The sequence below is a fragment of the Thalia democratica genome, chromosome 1 (assembly GCF_965202585.1).
Source record: "Thalia democratica chromosome 1, ktThaDemo2.hap1.1, whole genome shotgun sequence".
Lineage (NCBI taxonomy): Eukaryota > Metazoa > Chordata > Thaliacea > Salpida > Salpidae > Thalia > Thalia democratica.
In genome coordinates this window covers 56,496,693-56,519,831 of record NC_139165.1, presented here as the reverse complement: position 1 = coordinate 56,519,831, position 23,139 = coordinate 56,496,693, and the positions used below count along the sequence as shown (strand labels likewise).

Below are 23,139 nucleotides of genomic sequence, written 5' to 3'. Positions count from 1 at the left end.
CTCCAACTTTGACCAGCTATATCTCAAAAATTATTTTGAATTTTTTAAATCTGTAAAAAGCATTTTGTAGCTTAGTAAAAACTATATAAAATAAGATCAAAAACTAAAAAAGGTTGTTTAACCCCCCTGTGCCCTAAATATAGCTGTTCTGTAACATCATCTAGCAAGCAATTTTTTAAAACCCCACTGTATTTTTAATATATTTTTTGGATTTTTCCTACATTTTTTCTGAGACTTTAGTGGGAACCCTTTATATAAAGATATATGAAATTAATTGAATTTATAACATGGTATGTTATAATAGTCTAAAGCGTTGCTTAGCAAAACTCTTATTTTTTTACTTTTGTTGTATACAGATTTATGAGTACTTAAGCCGATCTTGAGCTATTCCTATTTTAAATTTATAAAGTGTTGTTGATAATGTAGTTGTCTTATACCTCCATGTCAATAGATAGCACATATTGATGGTTGGGCTGCAGTTGTAAGGTTTTGGAAACGTTTTCATTTGTAAGCTTATGCAAAGGAGTATAGCATAATATTAAGAACATATATACTTTTATCCATAACCCACCTTACTCAAACATAAAAATAAAATTTTTAAACTTAAAAAAAATAAGTGAAATATTGGCCAATCAAAAGCAAGCTTAGATCTGCAGCCAATGTCATATTTAATAAACTTAAAACAAGTTAAGGGCATAGGTAGGGGGGTTTATCACATTTTTCACAATTTGATCTTATTTTATTGAATTTCAACTAATCTAAAAGATGCTTTTTACTAATTTAAAAAATTTTAATTTTTTTTTGAGATATAGCAGGTCAAAGTTGAACGCAACAATAAGCTCCGCATAGAAAGCGCAAACTAAAATGGCAAAAAAAGACTATTTCACTAAAAAATATTTTCTCCTTTGTTTTTTGAGATAACTACCTCAAATTTTCAGGAAATGTTCCTTGCAATATTTAAAAAAAATTGTCAGAACAAAATTAAAAGATAATTATTTTTAATTTATTTCAAATATTTTTATGACAGAAGTTTCTAAATATTGCAAGGAACACTTCCTAAAAGTTAGTTATCTCAAAAAACATAGGAGGAGAAAGATTTTTTGTGATTTCTAGTTAATTGCTGTTTTAGTTTGCGCCTCCAATAAGGATTCTATTGTAGTCTCCAACTTTGACCGGCTATATCTCAAAAATTACTTTGAGTATCAAAAATCTGGAAAAGGCAACTTGTAGCTTAGTTAAAACTTGATAAAATGTGAAAATGGTGATTCACTCCCCTATGTCCTGAATTCAATTTTTTTTTATATAGACTAAAGTTTGTAAGCTTATCTTATTAAGGGGTTGGTAAACTGCAGCCTGTTGACCATTAATAAATGTAAACAAAGTTATAAGGTAGTTCTTTTTTTTCAGTAAATTGTGCTCCCCATCTAATGATTATTGATTACACATTTTCTGATGTATATATTTTTAAAGTAATCTTCTTAAATATACTATGACCAGTAAAGGAATTTTACCTTTTGATGTTGCATGCAAAGGTATTTTTTCAGTAAATCTAACTTGTTCCTTACAAGTAGTATTTTTGAAGAATTTTTCTTTAAAATAATACATAAAAAGCTGTTGACGCTTGCTGTATATCATAGTATAAAATTAGATCACTACTTAAATTTTGAATTTTTATTTTTAGCAATTAAAATTTTTAATTAACTAGGTAATTTAAATATCAGCTTATACAAACTTATAAAGTAAGACAATAAGCTAATAGAGATAAAAATGGATGAAAACAACATAATTTTATGGGAGTCAGGTGTTTTATCTTCACAAAAAAACAACTGTTCATCCTTATTCTTAAATAGTTAGTTTTGAATTTTTTTTTCTTAAACTTAAATTAACAGATTAAATTACATAAAATCTTATGGTCCTGAGAAATGTCCAGTTTTTTTTTTAATTTTGCTTTATGCAGGTGAAACATTGACTCTAATTAAAACAAATATAAAAAAGTTAACGGAAAAAGTATATTGTGCTGCTAAACCTAGAGTTATTTTTGCATCAAATTCTGTTGTGAGTCTTAAAGGTAAAAAAGACCTCACATCTAAAAAACATAAAAGTTTACACGTTTGAATGCTGTTGTTCAAACAGTTATTACAGTTATTAGTCAAGCCTATAGGCACCTTGAAACCAGAATTAAAGAGCACATTCCAAAGTGTGTAAGTGATCGTGTTAGCAATCAGCCAAAGACAATTAGAATAGCAACTTCAAATGCAATGAGTAGATCGTCAGTATCAGAACATTTAACCAAAAATCCTATTTGTGAAAACAGTTATAAAGAAACACAGTTTAGAATATTTAGAAGTTGTAACAATACTTTTGACCTGATCAAGATTGAATCCATATACATTTATTTAAATAGACCAAAGTTATGTAAGAAGAGAGAATTTGACTATTCGTTATCCTTGTTAATTAGTGCTCTAATGTTTAATTATGTTTATTAAGAAAATTTAGTTTATTTTTTGTTTTCTATTTTGATTGATAAAATAATTTCTGATGCAATTATAAGGCTATATAAGTTTAAAATTTTCTTTATTTTGTAACAATTGTAACACACTGATGAAAATTGTTGAAATATATTTGTGTTTAGTAAAAGACCTTGTTTGTTGTTAAATATTGTTTTGTTGATTTTTGGTAAACAAAAAAAAGTGTTTAACAAATTTCTAAACATTAGATAACTAACAATCCTAAATTTTTCAAGCTCAAAGCATTAAGCGTAGGACAGGGTTGCCACTCGGTCAGGAAAAGTCAGGAAATCAGGAAAAGTCAGGAAAAATTTAAAAAAATTACAAAAGTCAGGAAAAGTCAGGAAAAAATGGGGGGTTTTGAAAAAAAGTCAGGAAAAGTCAGGAAATTTGATTAAAAAAAAAAGTCAGATTTTGTCAGTTTAGATTTACAAAATTCCTTGTTTTTCAAAGCCTTCAAATGGTAAAAATTAATTAAAAGTCCTTTAAAGTCAGAAAAAATTTCAAAATTTTCCTAGAAATTTACAAAAATTTTTAATTTTATTTCCAATGCCTTCACCTGGTATAAATTAGTAAAATATCCTTTATAAAACTGCAAAATTTTTCTATTAACATATTGAACAAGTACCCTATTTGAACAAGCAAATTTTGTAAGCATTTTAGTATTGATGATCTGTAGTAAGGACACTTCCATAGTGAAACTGTGATATATACACAAAAGTTAATCTAGCATAATTTTAGAATCAAAGTGTTTTTTGTTTAAATAATTGAGTTCTTTATAACTAAGCAGTTAGTTTAGTATTTTATGTAACAAGTTAATGTGTATACTTTACCTCTTTATAATTTTTTAAAAGTTGTTTAGATTTATAAAATAAGTTATAAGAGAGGTATATAACCAGATTACTTATTACTTGTATTTTTTGTAGATTAACTTAAGTTTTTAAAGTAAATAAGAGTATGTATATTTGTTACAAATTTTAAACTAAATGATAAGAGGAAATATTTTATACAACAGATATATAGTTTACTTATTTATGTCTTTTTTATACAGTTACTTAAGTATGATCTTTTTAAATTGATTTTTTATTTAAGGATTTTATATCAAATACTTTAAGTTATATTTTATTAAACTAAGTAAACAATTAATATAAGTAAAACTGATCGAGAAAAGTCAGGAAAATTTTGGTAAAAAGTCAGGAAAAGTCAGGAAATTTTTCTCTGCTTGATCAGTGGCAACCATGGTAGGAACTATGCTGATTATTAATATTTTTTTGTTCTGACAAGGTAAAAGCTAAACTAAAATGAAAGCTAGTTAACGAAGAAAAATACTTAAAATATTAGTGAAATTAAACACTGTTTTGTTGATACATTAGACATCTTTAAATACATTTATAACAGTTATATCGAAAGCAAAGTTTACAATGTTATCATAGTCTATTTTTTCAGGAACAAAGGTTGATGATTTTAAAGTCCAGTTGGCACAAAAAGAAAAAGAGCTGTACATATGTAACAATCTTGCACATTTTTTGACAAAAGAAGTAGAAGAACTTGTAGATCAAAGAAAAGTCATTCTATCAGATCATACCAGAGTTTTGCTAGAAATACAAGTATGTATTTATAAGCTTTGTAGCTAATTTTAGTTTTTTACAGCTTTTTTTGTAGTTTTACAATAATTGATAATCTCTTAGGCATGACATACATTTTCTCAAAAACAGAGTTCAAATATTTTTTTAATTTTCTTGAGTAAAACTCCCTTTTTGTTCAAAATATCACTTCCAATTAATAACAACAGTAATTTTGATATTTAGAGTTAAGCTATGATAGTTCAACATTAGTATTTTGTAATAAAATTTGCAATTTTGTCCAATAAAATTATCTTTGATCAATATAGATTAAAGTCTTAAATTTTTTTATGTTTCTTTTAATTTTAGAAATTTGTGGTTTTGTAAAAAATTTAGCTTGCACAAAAAACTTTAGCAAGTTCAAATGTTTCTTTTTTATTAGTTTAATATTAAAAACTAAAGTTTAAGACAGCTTTTACAAAAATAACCTAAAATATTTTTTATTGCTGACTTTGATATAGCTCCAGACTTTTAGTATGTTATATAGTTGTTGCAAGTATAAATAGTAATAAAAAACTTTATTTGAAAATATGAGTTATGTATGTACAATATTTTTAATTTACTAATTACTGTGAATGTGTATTTAAACTTATAGTTTAAGCATTATAAAAGTTTAGTAAAACTAGCTATTATTAAATAGTGATTTTTGCTTTGATCCGGATTCTGTTTTAAAAACGATCCAGATACTAGCTGAGATTTGGCCTGATTCGCATCCAGTTTATTGGAAAGATTTATCGTACTGCGATCAGCTTTTTTATAAATATAATAATGTAATAAAATATAATAATATAGTTTATAAAAAATCAATTAAGATTGTTGTTTTCAACAGTTTCATAATTAGTTATTTATAAGCATTTATTTTGAATAAAAATGCATATATGAAATGAAGTTGTATTTCAAAGATTTGTATGAATAAAAAAAGAACATATAGTAGTAAGAATATTATTGAAATTAAAAACCTAAGTTTTATAAAAGTGATTTAGTAACTGATTTTATTAAATGATAACAAAAAAAATATTTAAGGGCAAACACTTTTTTTCCAATTTTATCTTATTTTATGAAGGTTTTACTAAGCTACAAGATGCTTTTACAGATTTTAAAAGTTCAAATAATTTTTGAGATGTAACCGGACAAAATCAGAGGCAATAATAGGTTCCTTATGGGAGGCGCAAACTAAAACGGCGAATAACTAGAAATCACTAAAAATCTATTTCCTCCTACGTTTTTTGAGATAACTACCTCAAATTTTCAGGAAATGTTGCTTGCAATATTTAGAAAATTCTGTCACGTTAAAATAAAAAAAAAATGATAGAACTTTCTAAATATATCAAGGAACACTTCCTGAAATTTTGAGGTAGTTACCTCAAAAAACTTAGGAGAAGATATATTTTTGCTGTTTTAGTTTACACCTCCCAACTGCCCTTAACATTTAAGAATATGTTTTTCAACTAAATTAGGCCTAAATACTTTGTCTTTTAAAAGACTTGAAAATTTAAAAGAAAGTGTCAACTACTACATGGTCCGGAATGAATTTAATATCAATTATATTGTTAAAGCTGAAGTATGGCATTTTGTTAGCTACATTATTGAACTCCTTGATACTTTTCACATAGTAGAGCAGCAGTGTAATAGGAATAAAGCATTGTTGTCAAGTGTATATCTACATGCAAAAGTAATGCTGTTTTAATCGAATAATTAACAAGGTTAAAATGGTTCTACAACCTTAGCAACCTTGGCAGAAAATGTAGAAGCAGCTTTTGAAAGAAGGTTGTATACTACAAATAACAGCTCACATTTGAAACTTCATGATAACAGCTCGTTGTTAGTACTGTTTGTCCACGGAATAGACTTTACTCTTCCCGTTTAATCTCAAACAGGATAATGAAAGGCTGTTGAAATAAGAAGTAAAAAAGCATAGTTGTCGTAAGACTGGTCAAAGTAGTCACTATCCTCTAGTATTGCCTAGTAATCCTAAAACTCAACATATACAAATGAAGTAACTAATGATTTTTTATCGTTATACTCTACGTTTGAAACAATAACAAGTACAGCCACTCACCAAAGCGAGTAACAAGATTCAGTTGATCAAGAGATTCAGACAGATATTAAGGTTATTTTTATGCTGAAGAAAATTTACTTTGGCAAATTATAGAAACTGAACTGATATCTTGGTTGAAGTCAAACAAAAAAAGATACCCACATCTTGCCAGGTTTGCATATTTCAGAACCTCCATCTTATGTTTATTATGAAAGGTTAATTTTTGAAGCTGGTAACTTGTACGAGCAAAAGAAAAATTGATTGCTTCCAAAGACAGGCGAAAATTTTATATTACATTATCACATCTTTAAAAAGTTAGAATAGATTTCTTTGTAGCTTAATAGCGTGGATAAATGTTTTTTACTAAATTAGTAACTTTATATATCTAAACCGTTGCTGGGAAAGTATACTTTAAGTTCAATCCGATTTGCATATCTGATAAGTCAGCAATTTTTTTAAAACTTTTAATTTTACTATTTAAACCCTTTTCCTACACCTACCTTACCCAAGCATATTAAAAAATAACCAAAAATAAAGTTTTAATATTTTAAATTAAAAAAAGGATGTTTTTTGCTGACTCAGCAAATATGCAAACCATACTGATCTTTAAATATACTAGACCAGTTGCTAAAGAAGTGAATTATCAATTTTAAATCAAACTTTTGTGTTTAAAAATTTAAATTTAGCTCATCACAAACAAAATAAATTTAATCTCAATAATTATTAAGCATTTCAACATTTAATTTCTTTTTTCTTACATCATACAAGGTACCAGGGACTTGTTTTGACTGGCTTCCTTTTTTCTGTGTGACCCCTGTAAACCCTGGAATACGTTATAAAGAAGAGATTGAATTTGGTTTTCTTTTGAAATATTTTATTAGAAATTTATATCTGTATGTTTACTTTAGATTATACAGTTATATCGTAGAAATTTCTGTAATTTTCTAAAGTGTATCAATAACAACTGCTACTTAAAATACTCTATTTTTGAACCAATAATATGTGCAATCCAACTGGAAAAAATCTAGACACGCACCTGCAAGGTAAAAAAAAATAAGTTCCATCGTTTATTCAAGTTGAAATAATATCTTAAAGCTTAAACTGAAGTTTTGTAAAGATATATTTTTTTGTCTTGATTGTACAACGCTTAACTTATTATTTGTTGGTGTTCAACATAAAATAGTTTAACAGTAACATTGTGTTTCTTTTTCAACAGGGTATTTAATTAAACAATTTTTACTAAACTATTGGTATTATAATAGCTGTTTTTTCTAAGTTTGTTTTCTATTATTATTACATAACGCTTAAATATTCAAGATCAGGTCCGGCCAGATCCTAGTCTAAATAGATCTGAATCCGACCGGATCTTAAATTAATATAAAAATTCTAAATAGTTGATCCAGTAGATCACTATTTACACTCTGAATTCTTGTTTAAAACTCTAAAGTTTTGTTTTAATTTAGTATTGACAACTTTAGGTTTAGAAAAATTATTCTCAAATAAAAAATGCATATTTTTAAGTTAAATGCACACATATTGATATTTTGTATCGTTTCTATGGAAAGTTTCAAAAGGATTGTAAACAAGGTTTCAAAAAAAAATATTTATCAAATTATTTAATTTTTAATACAATTGAAGAGTTGTCTAGTCTCCAACCTAAACTTATATTTATAGGATCACTTTTTAGCAACAACTCTGATATTTTACTTCAGTATTTTTTATTTTAAATATAATGTTAATTGTACTAAAAATAAAACTTTTAAAAGGTGTTTTACATACTAGAATGTACTACTGTGTTTAAAAAACTATCTGATTTTATCTGTAATCATCTAGTCTAAAGCAATTTAGTTTAGGTACTTAATAAACAATTATATATTATACTTAAGTTTTTTATTTATTTATGTTTTATAAATAAAAACGTTCAGAAATTTACTAAAACAACTATAAAAAGTATTTCATTCTCAAAGTAAGTAAATAGAAACTCTATAGATGCCTAAAATTAAAGTAACTTTTATTAATATTTCATAAAAATATTAAACGGTTTAACTTTTAAGGATTTACGAGCTTTAATTTAAGATATTAAAAATGACTGTTGTTACTCAAGAAACAAAAATTCAACAGGAACTCAGGTCACCCAGTGGTAGGTCTATTTCAAATGAGGAACTTGATTTTTCACAAAAGTTTTCGTTAACAAATGGAAAGGTTAATATTTAGAAAGTATTAAAGTACTGTATTTTCATTTAATGTTACGTTATTAAAATTTTATATTTACAGTTTTTATATCTTTATTTTAAAAATCGTAAATACTTTTGGATTATATGAATAAATATGTTTTTAAATGTTTAAAATATTAATCATTAATGAATCAAAGAATTTAATCAAAGATTAAAAAAAAAAAACAAGGTTGTTTGATGTAGTAACAACAGTTTTAAAAGAACTAAATTTATGAAAACTAGCAACGTTTCTCTATGATTGATTATTACACAGTTAATGGAATTATAGCAAATATGTTAATCTACTCATTGAAAGTATCTTAATATATTTGCTAAATCTCTGTCAAACTTATCAATTTAACATAGAGAATTTAACTAGTTTGAAAAAGTTATATGCTTAAAGAATTGTTGTTATGAATGTGTATTTATTTCATGAATGTTTAAGTATTTTCGAATTGATTGATATTTAGAACTTACTAATTTTGTAACTATAACCAATAAAAACTTCAATAAAAATTCTATTTACACTTTAACTATTTTAAAATCTAAATAGTGAAATAACTATTTTATTCATTAAAAATAATATAAAAGTTCTTTTTATTTTGACTCTAAATTTTTACTAGAATTAAAAACAAAAAAAAAAACATTTCTTATGACAATTATAGCCTTTAATGTACTAAATTTTGTCTGTAAAAAATTGGAGTATAAAAAAAGCCCTAAATTTTTAGAATATTTTTTTTATGTATTAAACTGTTCACTGTTTTAAATTATTTTATTACTAAAACACAAGTTAAACATATTTTTCACCCCTAACCAGTGGCGTAGCGTGGTATTTTGGTCAGGGGGTGCGCAAATTTTTTTCTCAAAAAATCCTCCAAGTTAAAACTTTTGTAAATAGCTATAAAAAAAACTGTTTATAAGTAATATAATTGAAATAAATTTATTAAGTAAAATAAGTTCGTTAACTGTATTTAAAAATATTTATATATTACAAAATTAAACAATTAAATAAAAGTATAAATTTCATTAGAATTACTTATACTTGCAAAATTGTAAACTTACTAAATAAAAATTGTTTTTATAACTTATAGTAAACTTTATATCTTTTAAAATTAATATATTTAATAAAACGAAAGTATATGTTTTATTTACGAAAAAGTATCAATCTCTTTAATATACAATACAACAGTGATAACAACACCTCATTGCACACAATTTTAATAAAGTTACACAGAAGTTAAAATAGACCAACTTTATAACTGTTATTACAGTTTATTACAACTTTGTAAAATAGTTAAAAGTATACTTTTTAAATTTAATTCATTTGATTGTATTTGTTTAAGATAAAAATCACAAACAAAGTTTATTTCTCATAGGCCGACACGCTTATCTTGTATGTTTACAAAAATAAAGTTCAGAAAACTAGCAGTAGTCTTAACAATGAAGTATAAAAAAAATTTGTAAAATTGTTTAATTTTTCTTTAAGCGTGACGTATTTTTGTAAACTTTTTGTAGAAAAATAATCTGCTATAAGGTTATACTACAGCGGTGCGCTATATTGATTGCGTACTGTTTGAGTCTAAATTCTTATGAAGTTAATGAACTCATAAAATTTTTCCTTACAGAGTTTTTCATCAACATCGGTGCGCATTTGCAATTACGCACCGAATCAGTATATTGAGTAATAACATGTTATAACATGTACTTTCTTAACTTGTCACTAATTGGTATTCAAAATTTCGTTTAACTTTTTGAATACTAGATAAACATAGTTGAAAAAAGGTAAATTAAGCAGAAAAAATAAACTATAAAGGATAAAGATATTACATTCTTTTTTTTATATTTTTCTTTTTTTGGGTGGCACGCATGCGCCAGTGTCCCTCCCCACGCTACGCCCTTGCCCCTAACTAACCCTTCAAGTTTTAAGTATCATAAAAATTGCGTTCCAGTTTTAGTAGTAATTTGTGTTTTTTTCATATATTTGTACATATCCTAAGTAGTGATAATTTTTTTTACTAGTACTGTAAATTTATAAACTATGTAATGTTTATTATAAATGGCAGATTTGTTTGTTAACAATTAACTGTATTTTTTTTAATTTAAAGTAACTGAAACAATAACTAAAAACTTTATTTTGAATATCGTTTAATAATCTTAGACATGTTTACAATTTTTTTGGTATAGAACGTAACAACATTTAAAACCTTGATAAAAGTTAAATAACAAATACAAAACTTGTGATACTTCTTTTCTTAATTTACTAAGAATCACAAAAAAAATTTTGGAATTAGAATAAAATATTAATGCCTCATTTTACACTGATACTAGAACAAATAAAAGGAAATTTTTGTAAAATAACTTATGAAAATTGGGACATTGATTTGAAGTTTTGATAAGAATTTTCATTAGTGATACAGATATCTTAAATTTTTTTAACTATCTTTAATTTTTGTAAAGAAAAATAAGATTAATAGCTCTAAATCAGTATTGTTTCAGTTTTTGTTTTAATTGCTAGTTTTTTGAATTATCTTTAGTAAACAAAAGTTTGTTTTAATAAAATTTTAGTCAAACATACAAAATTAAAATTTTTAAGTAGATTTACTGGTTAATTAAAAAATATTGATACTATGGCTACAAAAAAAAATTAATAAAACAAGTATTAAATAACTATCTATAAAAAACAGTGTTTGTAAAAATAGCTCTTCTTTTAATACTAAGATTTTTTTTATAAAATTTTATACTGAAATAAATTAAATAGGGTGAAAACATGGTAGAAAAAGTAACATCAATTGAAAGTCCTGATGATGTCATAAGCAATTGCGAATCTTTTGTCACAACGACTTCTACTGCTACAAAAGACTTAAACAAAGACCTGAAGTTAGTGCAGAAAACTCATACTAAAATTTCCAAACTGGAATATACACTTGACGTTGGTTTTGTTTTCATGGTTTTGATCACAATGATAATTATAACTGCATGAAAGTTTTAAAAAAATGTATACAACTAAATTGACGATCAAAAATAAATTATTTGTTTTAGTAGTTATAATATATAATAAAAGACTATCTTAACTTCATAAAGCTTTTAAAAGTTAATATTAGTAACTTATTAATAAAAAGTTTACTTCTCTTAAATGTTGTTTGATGTTAATTTTATATATAAATCAAAATTTAATTATTTTACAGCTAAAGTACTTTACTAAAAATAATATTTTGATTCCAAAAAAATGTTTAAAAATGCATTTTTTTAAATTTTATTTTTATTAAGTTAGATATCTTTGTTTAGTATTTAAACCATGGTTTTCTAAAATCATTTATATAAACGCCGCTTTTTTGAAAACTAAACCTGTCCTTTCATTAGAAACCCCAGAATATCTAGTGTAACTTTAATCTCCTGTAATTAATGCCTAATACACTTTTTCTACTCTTTTTTACAAACCCTATAGTATCTTTTGTATGTTTCGAATTTTCGTTACATGTATTTAAGTATCCCTTTATCACTGCTATACTAGTCATATCCCCTTCTTTGCAGCTTATCGCCCCCTGATTTGCTAGGATGGCCTACTTTGTGAAACCTTGATTTAAATTAAATTAACATTGAATCGTTAGATCAAGTTAATTTTTTTCTAAACTAACATTAAAGTTTAAACTTTTATGCAGCGTTAAAATGGTATATTTTTTATTTAAAATTAAGCAGAAAAATTCTAATTGCCTTTGTTTAAATCTATTATTTTTCTTAAATATTTATGGGTCACTGCTATTATAGTTTTAATAATTATTGATTTTTTGTAGGAAACAAGAGCGAAGTACAGAAACCTTATGACGAAATATTCTCATAAGCTAAAGGAAATATCACGTCAGCTTGGATCTTGTATAACTAAATCTAGACCTTATTTCGAGGCAGTTAAAAAAAGTAAAAAGGTTTATATATCTAATATTAATGTATGAACTTTAAAACTTTTTTTATTATTCTTGTGATTTACTTTCAAAAGTACTAGTATGATAGATTTTGTATAGTTATAGTCTTTTATCTATATACTATTTATTTGTTATTTTTTACAAACAAAAAAATAATTTTATAAACTTGTTTTAGCTAAAAAAATTATTTGATTTTTTTTTTCTTTTGTTTGTTTTAGTAAATTTAAGGCGAAATAGGGATTGTCGCTATCCAAACGTTCTACTTATACAATGTTATGGGCCTGATTTAATACTTATAATTATACTTATACATTAAACGTAATTCGAATCTGTGATAATGATTATATTTAAAATGAAATTGCAAAACGAAAAGATGATAAAAAACTGCACAACATAAAACTAATAAATCGAATTATCAATTCTTTTAAAACACGAAAATACTTTAATCAAAGAAGCCAAAAACTAAACGTTTAAACCAAACTCAAAAAAGTGTTCTAAAATCGAAATAAACTCGACAAACAAGATTAAAACCATTAACAACCCTAAGTGCAGCGAAAAGCTGCACTGACTTCAGTTTGCTGCAATGCAGCAGAAACTAAAAGCCAAAACTACGCGCAATTTTCGAATTTATACTCCGCTTAAAGGAAAAAGAAGAAAGTAATTAAGAGACAATTACCACGAGAGTGGCACATTTCCTCTCCATACTTTCGTACTTTAAAAATTTATGCTCGACTTTCCGAGAAAAAACATTAATTTTTATTCATTAACACTTGTAAGAATGCTTAAAACTCCCTATGTAGAAAAATGAACGAAAAAACGACCGCCGACTTTTATCTCCTTAGTTTAAAAAGTATTACTTTACTTTGAAAATTCTATAAATTGGTTTAAAATACACAAAATTAATAAAAGTATGATATAATTTTAAAATGACAGTAAAATGTAGCAAGTTTAAAAAGTTTCTTCGTATATCTTGTACCTTATCCGTCTCCTGGCCACATCTTTCCGGTCTGTTGGCGCTACGGAATCCTCTGATCCGTCTCCTGGCCTCACCTAACGGTCTGTTGGCGCTACAAAAATCCGTCTCCTAGCCTCACCTAAGCGGTCTGTTGGCGCTACGGAATCCTCTGATCCGTCTCCTGGCCTCACCTAACGGTCTGTTGGCGCTACGGATTCTGTCTCCTGGCCTCACCTTAGCGGTCTGTTGGCGCTACGGAATCCTCTGATCCGTCTCTCCGTACATCTCCTCGTTCCTCTCCTCGTACATAAAGCGCTCGGTCTCCTCGTGCCGCTCCTCGCCGATTCGTTTCTATAAAATCCTTGTTTAAACTAAAATCCATAAAGCAATAAAGAAGCGAACTAAATTTGCTTAAACCAGATTGAAACCATTCACAACTAAGTGCAGCGAAAAGCTGCACTGACTTAAAGTTGCTGCTATGCAGCACAACTAAAAGTCCAAATTACGCGCGATATTCTTAATTTATACTGCGCTCAAAGGAAAAAGAAGAAAGTAAGTAAGAGACAATTACCACGAGAGTGGCACAGGATAAAAAGTTAATAGTTGTGTATAAGTTTACAAATATTTTCGTAGTTATAGATTATTTTTAATGTAAACTACTTATAAATATGATAAGCACTAGTCTGCACTGTACGACCCGTATAGTGTGAAAAAGTTGTGTTTTTTCATAATATACGCTTTACTTTATAAAATAGTTTAAAGTCCAATTAATACAACTTTTTTTTGCTATATTTTTATATGTGCTTTTATCACTACTACGCTTTTTTTTTCAAACTTAAAATATCTTTTTATACTTTAACGTTTTAAAACAGCTTAATAGATATTATTAATTGATATAAAGGTTATCTAAAAGACTCACAGTAGTTTAAATTTTACACGTGTTAATTAAAGTACTCCTGTTTATAAAATCCTAAAAAAGACTAAGCCCATAAGTAGTACAACTTTAATTTAGTTTTAATTTGTTCCACACTGGTAGTAAAGTTTTCTAAAAAAGTGTTTATTTTATATTATAAATGATATAAATTTTATGATATAAAGTGTTTATATATGCCAACAGTTTGTTTCTTTAAGTATTTTTATTTTCTTAACTTTTTAAGCAAATTTATCAACTAAATTATTTACTTCGCGATTACTACTACTAGTACTTTTCAAAAAAAAAAAATTTACACTATAAAAACTAGATATATAAACTCAGACTAGTTTGTAGTCACTCAGCTAATTTTGGTGAGATTTAGTCTATTTTCATCTGTATTAAAAAGTTGCAACCCTGAATACGGCTAAATTATAAAACTTTCGAACTTTGTTTTAAATTTATTAAAGTTAGTGTGAGTTGTAATAACAAAGTTTGACGTGTTTACATGGTTTGTCTTTTTTTCAAAGACTTATAGTTTTATAATTTCTAAAGCTTATAAATTTGTACCTTAAACACATTAATGTTTATGTTCTCTATCAGTCAAAGTTTAAGAAAGTTTCAGAAATTCAAAAGCATAAGATGCTAAGAGTTTACAGAATTTCTGTAAAAGTGTCCGTTTTTTTTTGCTGTTAATTTTCTAAAAGGGTTTAATTGCATTTATGTTAAAAAAACTTATCTAAAATAAATACTGTGAATCTATTTGCTTGAAATTATGAATAAATCCCTTAATTTCCGATAACTATCAAATTTTTTGTATACAGTTGTTTTCACAAAACCGTTTTGATTCTATAGACTGTTCTTTAACTAAATACACGAGAAAAAACACTTGGTCACTGATTAGTAACAACATTGTCCTCACTAATTATAATGTATCTGATGTTATTAAAAAACGTAACTAGATAGCAATAGATTTATTTTTATAACAATATCTTCTTTTTTTTTACAAAGTTACTAGCTTCATTCATCAAAGATTTCTTTTTACCATATTAATAAAATTTTATAAAGATAAAATTCTATTATGTTTTATAATGCATACTAGTTTGTGCACATAAGCTCTTTTACAGAAACACTGCACTATTTTTTTTTATTTCCTTTACTAAATATTTTAGCTTTAGCGATAAGTTTTTTTGATAAACTTCTGTTAATGCATTTGTTTTTCGTATGAAACCTGAAACACTTGAAGTCAACGTCTAACAACAGTTTAAAAGTAAAAGTTCTTTTTCAAACTAATCATATAAACTTTTTCATTTATAAAACTTTGCTTCTAAAACGTGGTGTTTAGTAATAAAATTCTTAATCTTTTTCTTTTAAATAGATGCTTTAGTTCTAATAACAAATTTTCACAGTACTCTTTCTTTATTAAACAAACATATGTTCACTCAACTAAACTCCGTTTAACATTTTACAGAGCTCCAATATGTTTGATTAATAAAGAAAGAGTACTGTGAAAATGTGTTATTATTATTATAAATTCCAGTGAACTTGCTTCGCTAGGATCTCTATTAGCAAATGATTAACTTTAAATTTTGAGTTTATACTTTAGTTCTATCTTTTTAACAGCTTTCTAATGAAGAATAGACATATAAAAAAGTTCAAATGTAAAGTTCATAGTTCTACAAAAAGAACTAATAAATGTATAGGGATACTTACTTAAGTAAAATATTATTAGATTTATACTTAAATAGAATATTAAAAACAGCATACAGCTTATATTAAGCAATTTTATTTTTCAGTGTCAAATGGAAACTCAGCAGGCCGCAATGGAGTACAAGCAAGTGGTAAACGAGCACAAAGCTGCTAGGGACATGGTACGAGTAGCAGAAGAGAGAGTGATGCAAGCTATTGACAAGCTTGATCCAACATGGCAGGAAACACTTAACCAAGCTAACATGAAAGTAAAAAACTTATGAATGTGCATTTTACTAAGCTATTTCTATTCAGATTTTGTTTATCTATTTTTAATAGTTGTAACAGTAGTTATTTGTTAAAACCGAATTTAGTTATAAAAGTCTGGTTCAACCTCAGAAGTAAATATTATTTTTTTCAGTTAAACAAAATTACAAGATTTTTTGTTTCAATAACAGTATAGTTTCAATAAGTTTCTGTAACTTGAAATTAAGTTATATAGCAGTGAATTGTTAATTAAAAAAGGATCAACAATTACTAAAACTGTTAGCTTTTCATTAGTAAACCAATTAGTTAAGTAACCATTACTAAAGTAAAGTAGTATTTAAAAAAAATTCAAAGTTTCATACTCGGTTACATAGTTTAAACATTAGTTTTTATGCATTTCAGCTAGTTATCCTTAGCTCAAGATTAAAACAGGGTAGCCACACACTCAGGATAGATTTAATTAAAAAAAAAAAACACAGACGGACTCAGGCTAAATTGTTTATCTTTTATGGAACTTAGGCTAGTTATAAGAATATTCTAGTATTTAAGTAATAAAATTTTCAATAAATTCAGGCTAGTGATTTTGTTAAATTTAAAATGAATATGAAATGAATATTTTTTAAGAACAACAATTAGAGTTTTCAACTTGAATTGAAGAAGATAAATACAAGTTTAACATTTTAAAGAATCCATTTACTTAACAATGCTTCGCCTTGTAGGGATCTTCTGTCATAAATAAATCTAAAACAAATAGATATAAAGATATTAAGGCTTATCTTAAATTTGCAAAGTGTATATAAATAAAAGTATATAAAAGATTAGTCAAAAGCTTGAACGTACTTTCAATGAGTCTAGAAAACAAACATGTTAATAAATTATGTTAAGTGCATGAACACTAGCTAAAATTCAAAAACAAAGTTTGTTAAAAAATGAAATAGTTAATTATTAAATTGTTGTAATTAAAAAGATCTGAAAAACTTATAAACTTTAACAGATATTTTCTAGTTACTACTTTAAATGTAAATTAAAATTTGTCTTTAAAAGGTGTTGACCTAAATTTGCAAACTACATAAAAAAAAAAGACTCGTGGCAGGTTTCAGTCTACTTTAAATAATTATATAAACAAAAAATTGTTGATAAATTTATAGTAACAAAATTATTTTGCTACTAAATTAAGTTGTGAATTTCCCTCTGGTTTGAAATAAAAAACTAGTAAATATCTTTAAAAATTGTTTTAATAAAACTGCAATAGAAATCTTACATCACTGTTGTAAGTATAAAATACAGTCTAAAACTATAAGCGTTATGTAAAAATTTTAATTTAGTTCATATACCTTTTTTTTAATCAGTACGCAATCAAATTATGCTTTCTAAAGTATAGTCAAATATTTTATTTATTTGTTAGTAGAAAAAAAGTTAATTATGTTTAGTTTTTATATGTCTTTTTACTATACATATTGATCTTAAAATAATTTTTTGAAATATTATATTTATACAAAAAAAAAGCTTAAATTGTTTTATTTTTTACCAAAAGTTATCAACTTAAGCTTTGTTTAAAATATAAAAAAAAAATCTTGCAGTTTGAATATTGTGTCAATAAGTTGGAAATAATTTTCATATTATTATGTAATTTCTTATATGGTAAACTTTTGTTATATGTTTAAAGAACACTACAATATAAATAACTTATACCTTAGCAAAACATTAAAAAAAACTTTTAGCTTAACTATACAATAAAGTAAACTAAAGAAAACGTTTTGAATTTAAGCATGCATGACTGAGTTTATGTTGGCTTAGGTGAGTAGAGCTTCGAAAGAGAAGCAGCGAGTTCACCAACTTCACATGCAAAAGGCAAAGAAGTTTCAGCAAGCTGAACAGCAGATGCAAGAGCTGAAAACAAAGTTGGAACGGTTCATTGTGAAGTCAGAGCCTTACTTCGACATACAACGAGAGTTTCAGCATAAGCTGGAGGTTAAATTAAAGTTTGTATCTATTTTACTTAAAATTGTACTATAACATATAGTTGCATGTTTGTGGGCTGGTATGCGTTAATTGACTTTTTTGTGGCTATAAATTCAAACTAAAAGCTTTACATTGTTAAATAGAACTGAATTAATTAAAAAAAAAATTATGCGTTAAGTATTTAAGAAGTTAATTAAGTTTAAACGCGACAAATTTTTGTTAATTTTTATTCAAAAGTTACTTAAAGTTATTTTTAATTTTACGTCAAAATTAAGGCTTGCAACAATTACACAAAAATACCTGAAATACTTACCTTTTTAAATACTTTATCTTTTTACCTTTGTTTAAAAAATTGTTTTTTTTTTAACTCAGTGGTGATTTTAGGGAATACTTATGATCAAACAACCAAAAAGTCCTTAAAAAACCTCACTTTTTTTAAAGTTAAATATTATTAAATTTTACTTATAAAAAAGTGCAAAAGTGTCCCCTCGTGCAAAAGTGACACCAACCCATTTCAGGTATTTGTGTAGATTTTGCAAGTCACTTATATCCAAAAATTTGAAGAATTTCTAATATTTTTTGAAATGAACCCACTGTTTAATGAGTACATAGTGTGTATTGAAATCATGTTTATTTTTGTTATGAACTAGGATGTTAAATGATAAATGCAGGTGACAACAAAAAAACTGAATGCATTAGAATTAAAACTTCTTGAATTTCGCCACAATTACACTATCATGCTGTCGAGGTTACGTCAAGATTCTTCGTCTAAATTAGAAAGAGGATCAGGTGTTGGAGCAGAAAAACCAAATTTAATTGACTCTATGCTTGCATCCCAACTACCCCGGCCAGCACTTAATTACTTGGAAAAATTCTCAAATCAGGTTTTTCCTGATTCTCTGCCGAAACCGGAAAGCAGTTCAGAACCTACTCTCTTTGATAATAACCAAGTAAAGTTCTGATTTTTGCTAATTTGCTTGTACCACTAAATTAAGTTAATTAATTAGTTAATTTTCAATACTAGTTTAGAATAAGTTATAAGAATATGTATAAGACAAGAGTTATCGAGTTGTAAAAACTTGAATTTTTTTATTGTAAAGAAATGTTTTTTATTTACTTTTATGAAGAATAGACAAGATAAACAATTCTCGTAATATGTTATTTAAATAACTATTCAAAAATTTAGTTTATAACTTAGTTTAAGGTTTTAAGTTTCTATAAACTTAAGTTATAGAACATTTTTTTCTCAAAATGTGCACCAATAAAGTCTATTTAAAGGTTCTTAATAATTTAAATGAGTTGTAAAAATATTTTCAAAAAAATTGTGTAATTTATCTTAATTTAGTTTTATAGTGATTTTTTATGATGTATATGTATTTTATTAGTAAAAATTGTAAATTGTTTAAAGTGCACAAGTTTTTTTCTAAACAGTTTACTGTGTGCAAAATTTTTGAAAACTATGAGAGCCACAGTCATAGAGCATTGTGTTAATTTTTGAAATTTGAATAGTATAAGTATTATATTGTTTACCCTCAATAAATATTTATCCATAGAACTGCTGCTTTTATTATTAAATTTTTAGATGTACTACTTTTTAATAAGACAGTCATAAATTATTTTTATTAGAATTATTTTTTAATACTTGTAAATTAAAATTCTTACAGACTATTCATGACTACAACCCATATGATCTTACCTATCTGAACGACACTGATAATGAAGTTACAAGTGACGTGGACATTTCCAGTATAACATCATCAGATCTCAACTCATCTATGCAGGAATATATTCAAGATTTCTAGTTCTGTAAAAAAGTTATTAAATTAAACCTTTTTTTATCATTGTTAATTAGTTTTAATAATTAATATTTGTACTTTCTGCTTGAAAAAGCTTTTATTCTATAAATAAGTATAATTAAACTATAGTGTTATTAACATAAGTACTTGAAATAAAAATGTCTTTTAGAAACTTATTTTACAAATTATTTAGTCATTTCGATATTTTTATCTGCAAACGTTTCTTTACGAACTAACTTTTGATGCTTTTATTCGACAATTTTTTTTATTTGAAGTGCTTTACATTTGAACAACCAAAGTTTTTTTAATTCCCATATAAGGTTTTATTGCAAAACTGCAAAGAATTTTATTTTTCAAAAGTTTTATAATTTTTGAAAGTTTATACTAGAATAATAATCAAGTAGCTTATACGTTTACAAAGTTTTTTTTGAAATTTTTATAAGATTTAAATCACACAATCATGAAATTGAGCAGATTTTTATGTAAGCAATGTTTTTTTACCTTTTAACTTATTCAAAAATATAACAAAACACATTTCTTTTTTTTTAATTTATTTGAGTACTTTCAAGTAAGTCTTGTCAAAAATTGTTTCTTACTAAATTAAACTGAATTGAAATAAAAATATAAAATGATGTATTAATCAAGTGTAAAAATTAACTAAATGCTAATACTAAAGAATTTTGCTGTACTAATAAAACTTAAAAGAATAAAATCAAAGTAAAATAAACCAGCTAAAAAAACTAACAATAAAAATAAAAAAACACTTTTTAAAACAATTTAAGTAACTAATTACTTTAAAATTTCTTAGTATAAGAATTTTAAAAGTGTAGTTTTATTTTTATTGATAGTTGTTATAGCTGGTTTATTTTAGTTTGATTAAAATCTAAAAGTTCAGGAAATACAAAAAAAAAAAGGAAAAAGTCTAGAAAAAATGGGGATTTTCAAAAAAAAATCAGAAAATTAAATATAGTTATGCTCTTTTAGTAAAGTAAAGTTATCATCACTAAAACTGCAGTTTGCTAATGTTGTTTTTCTAAAATATATTACTTTTGCAGTTTATCTTTTTTGGGGTCTAATTAAACTTTTGAAAAAAAATAAGAAGTTTTATGATCTCATATAAGAATTTACTATGTGGTAGAGAGTGAGTTTATTTTTTGTTTCAAGGTGTGTAATTAGAATCACTTGTACAGAAAACTAAAACTTTCCCTATAGGGTTTTCAAACTCAGACTAATCATTGTTGTTTTTTATTTCCAGATCCGTTTACAATACTTAAGTAAGTTTGTATACGTATTTGATATTTTAATCAACTCAAAGTCAAAACCAACATATATCAAGAATTCTTTGCTTTCTAAAAACAAATTCTAAATGGCTCAGTATAGATAAGAAGAATTTTTAATGCGAATGGTGTTCATTAGGGTAAAACTATGAAAACGGCCACCTTTAAGTTTTCAAAAAAAAAAAAAACATTTCCAAAATACCACAAAAACAGCCTATAAAAAATTTTAGACAGTTTGAAGAAACTTTTAAGTTCGATTTTTTGGATTTTAGCTGGAAGTATTTTTACATGCGGCAATTATCACAAAAACACATTATGCACAATTTAAAGAACGTTTTATGGTGGTACTTCTTGATTTTTTGAACAAGAAAACCTGCAAAAATTTATAAAGGTTACATTAAAATAAAAGTCAAGAAGATTACATAGAAAAGTCAGAATTGTTTTACTTTATCTATGGCAACCCTGGTAGTTCTTACATTTAATTAACAAATTTCTTAAAAATAAATTGTATACATTCTTAATTATTGCCACACCAATTTAATTAATAACCAAAGTTAATTAGTTCATTTTAACTTAGAAAATTGCAATGAACTTTCATAAATCTATTTTAATAAGTGTAAATTATTTTATGCAAGATTTTGTAAAATTCATATTAAAGTTTCACTATTTAAGAATAACTTTGTTAAAGTAGTATTTTAGGTTGTTTAAATATTCTGTTATAACATCCCTTCTAAGTTACATTATTGTGTTTCTTAAGTTACAACGCTTGAAAAATATTTTTTGTTGTTAAAAATAGTTCAAATTTTGTTCAGTTTTTTTTTTAATTTAGAGAATATGTTGAAACCTAAATTATACATAAAATTTAAATTTAAGAGTCTAAGTATGTAAACAGGCACAAAAAATGTTTGAATACTAAACAAAATTGTTTAAAGGTTAAAAAAAAGACTAGCTACTATGAACTTCATATTTTAGAAGTGTTTTCAGTTTTTTTTTTTCAAAATAAAAATCGATCAATACCTAATAAATTTGGGTAAACAAAATAAATGAGAATCATTGAATGAAATTTACAATTATAGATTAGAATATTATAGTATATGCTGTTATTCAAACTGAACAAATCTTATTAGTAAATTATCTCCATACATAATATGACTATTTTAAGATGTTAAGTAACTATCAGTGTATTCCTGAAAGAAATAAAAATGATAACCCAAAGGAAACAATTTTAGATTAGTTCAGATATTTATTAATTTAAGTATTTTTCAGATTATCCTAGAACTCTCTAAGCTGAAAGAGCGTCTTTAGCAGAATTTGAACCTGCGCGAGCAGAACATCATTAAGGAATAAGATAATACAAAAGATAACCTTAGCAAAAAAGCTTAATTCAGGGATGTGCAAACTGCGGCCCATGACGCGTAAAAGATCGGCCCGCAAGCATGATTTTGTTAAAATGGTATTAAGAGTAAGAAAAAAGTCATAAGTATAATTGACAGAAGATTTAAAAAGTCGACGTTGTGATTGAAAATAGAACTGCAGCCCGCGAAAACTTTTATTTTCGAAGTTTTGCCCGCAATTATTTAATTCCTGCAGACCCATGGTTTTTTTTTTTTTTAAATTAATGGTTTAGTCAATGACTAAAAAACGCTCAGATTATTTGATTCCAGGACCTTGTATATTGAATAACCTTTCGGTTATCGAGTTGTTTACCACTTGAATACACTTTAATACATTCGACTTTAGTATTCCTTAACGACTTTTACTACTCAAAAAGATACTCAAAGAGATTTAGTCTTTTATAAAACTAATATGTTTAATTTTTATTTTGATAAATTTATAATAAACTTTAATACATTTAGTAGTTTAATGTTATTAGCTTGGGCTACAAATAAACAAAAAAATTTTTGTTAATATCTTTAAATATCAATAGCATTTAAAAAAAAATCAATAAATATTTGTGATTTTTTTGACTTTAAATTTAAAATAAAT

General features: G+C 25.6%; 1 protein-coding gene across 1 annotated transcript; it reads left to right on the top strand.

Moving 5' to 3' along the window:
* The first annotated feature begins 1,710 nt into the window (after positions 1-1,710).
* On the top strand, positions 1,711-20,285 carry LOC145831741 (uncharacterized). Its single transcript, XM_082939067.1, has 9 exons — positions 1,711-1,849; positions 3,954-4,114; positions 8,289-8,369; positions 11,139-11,309; positions 12,172-12,300; positions 15,959-16,120; positions 17,916-18,089; positions 18,752-19,030; positions 19,745-20,285. The coding sequence occupies exons 1-9, from the start codon at positions 1,768-1,770 to the stop codon at positions 19,880-19,882; spliced, it is 1,377 nt and encodes a 458-aa protein (XP_082795193.1). The 5' UTR covers positions 1,711-1,767; the 3' UTR covers positions 19,883-20,285.
* The last annotated feature ends 2,854 nt before the right edge of the window (positions 20,286-23,139 follow it).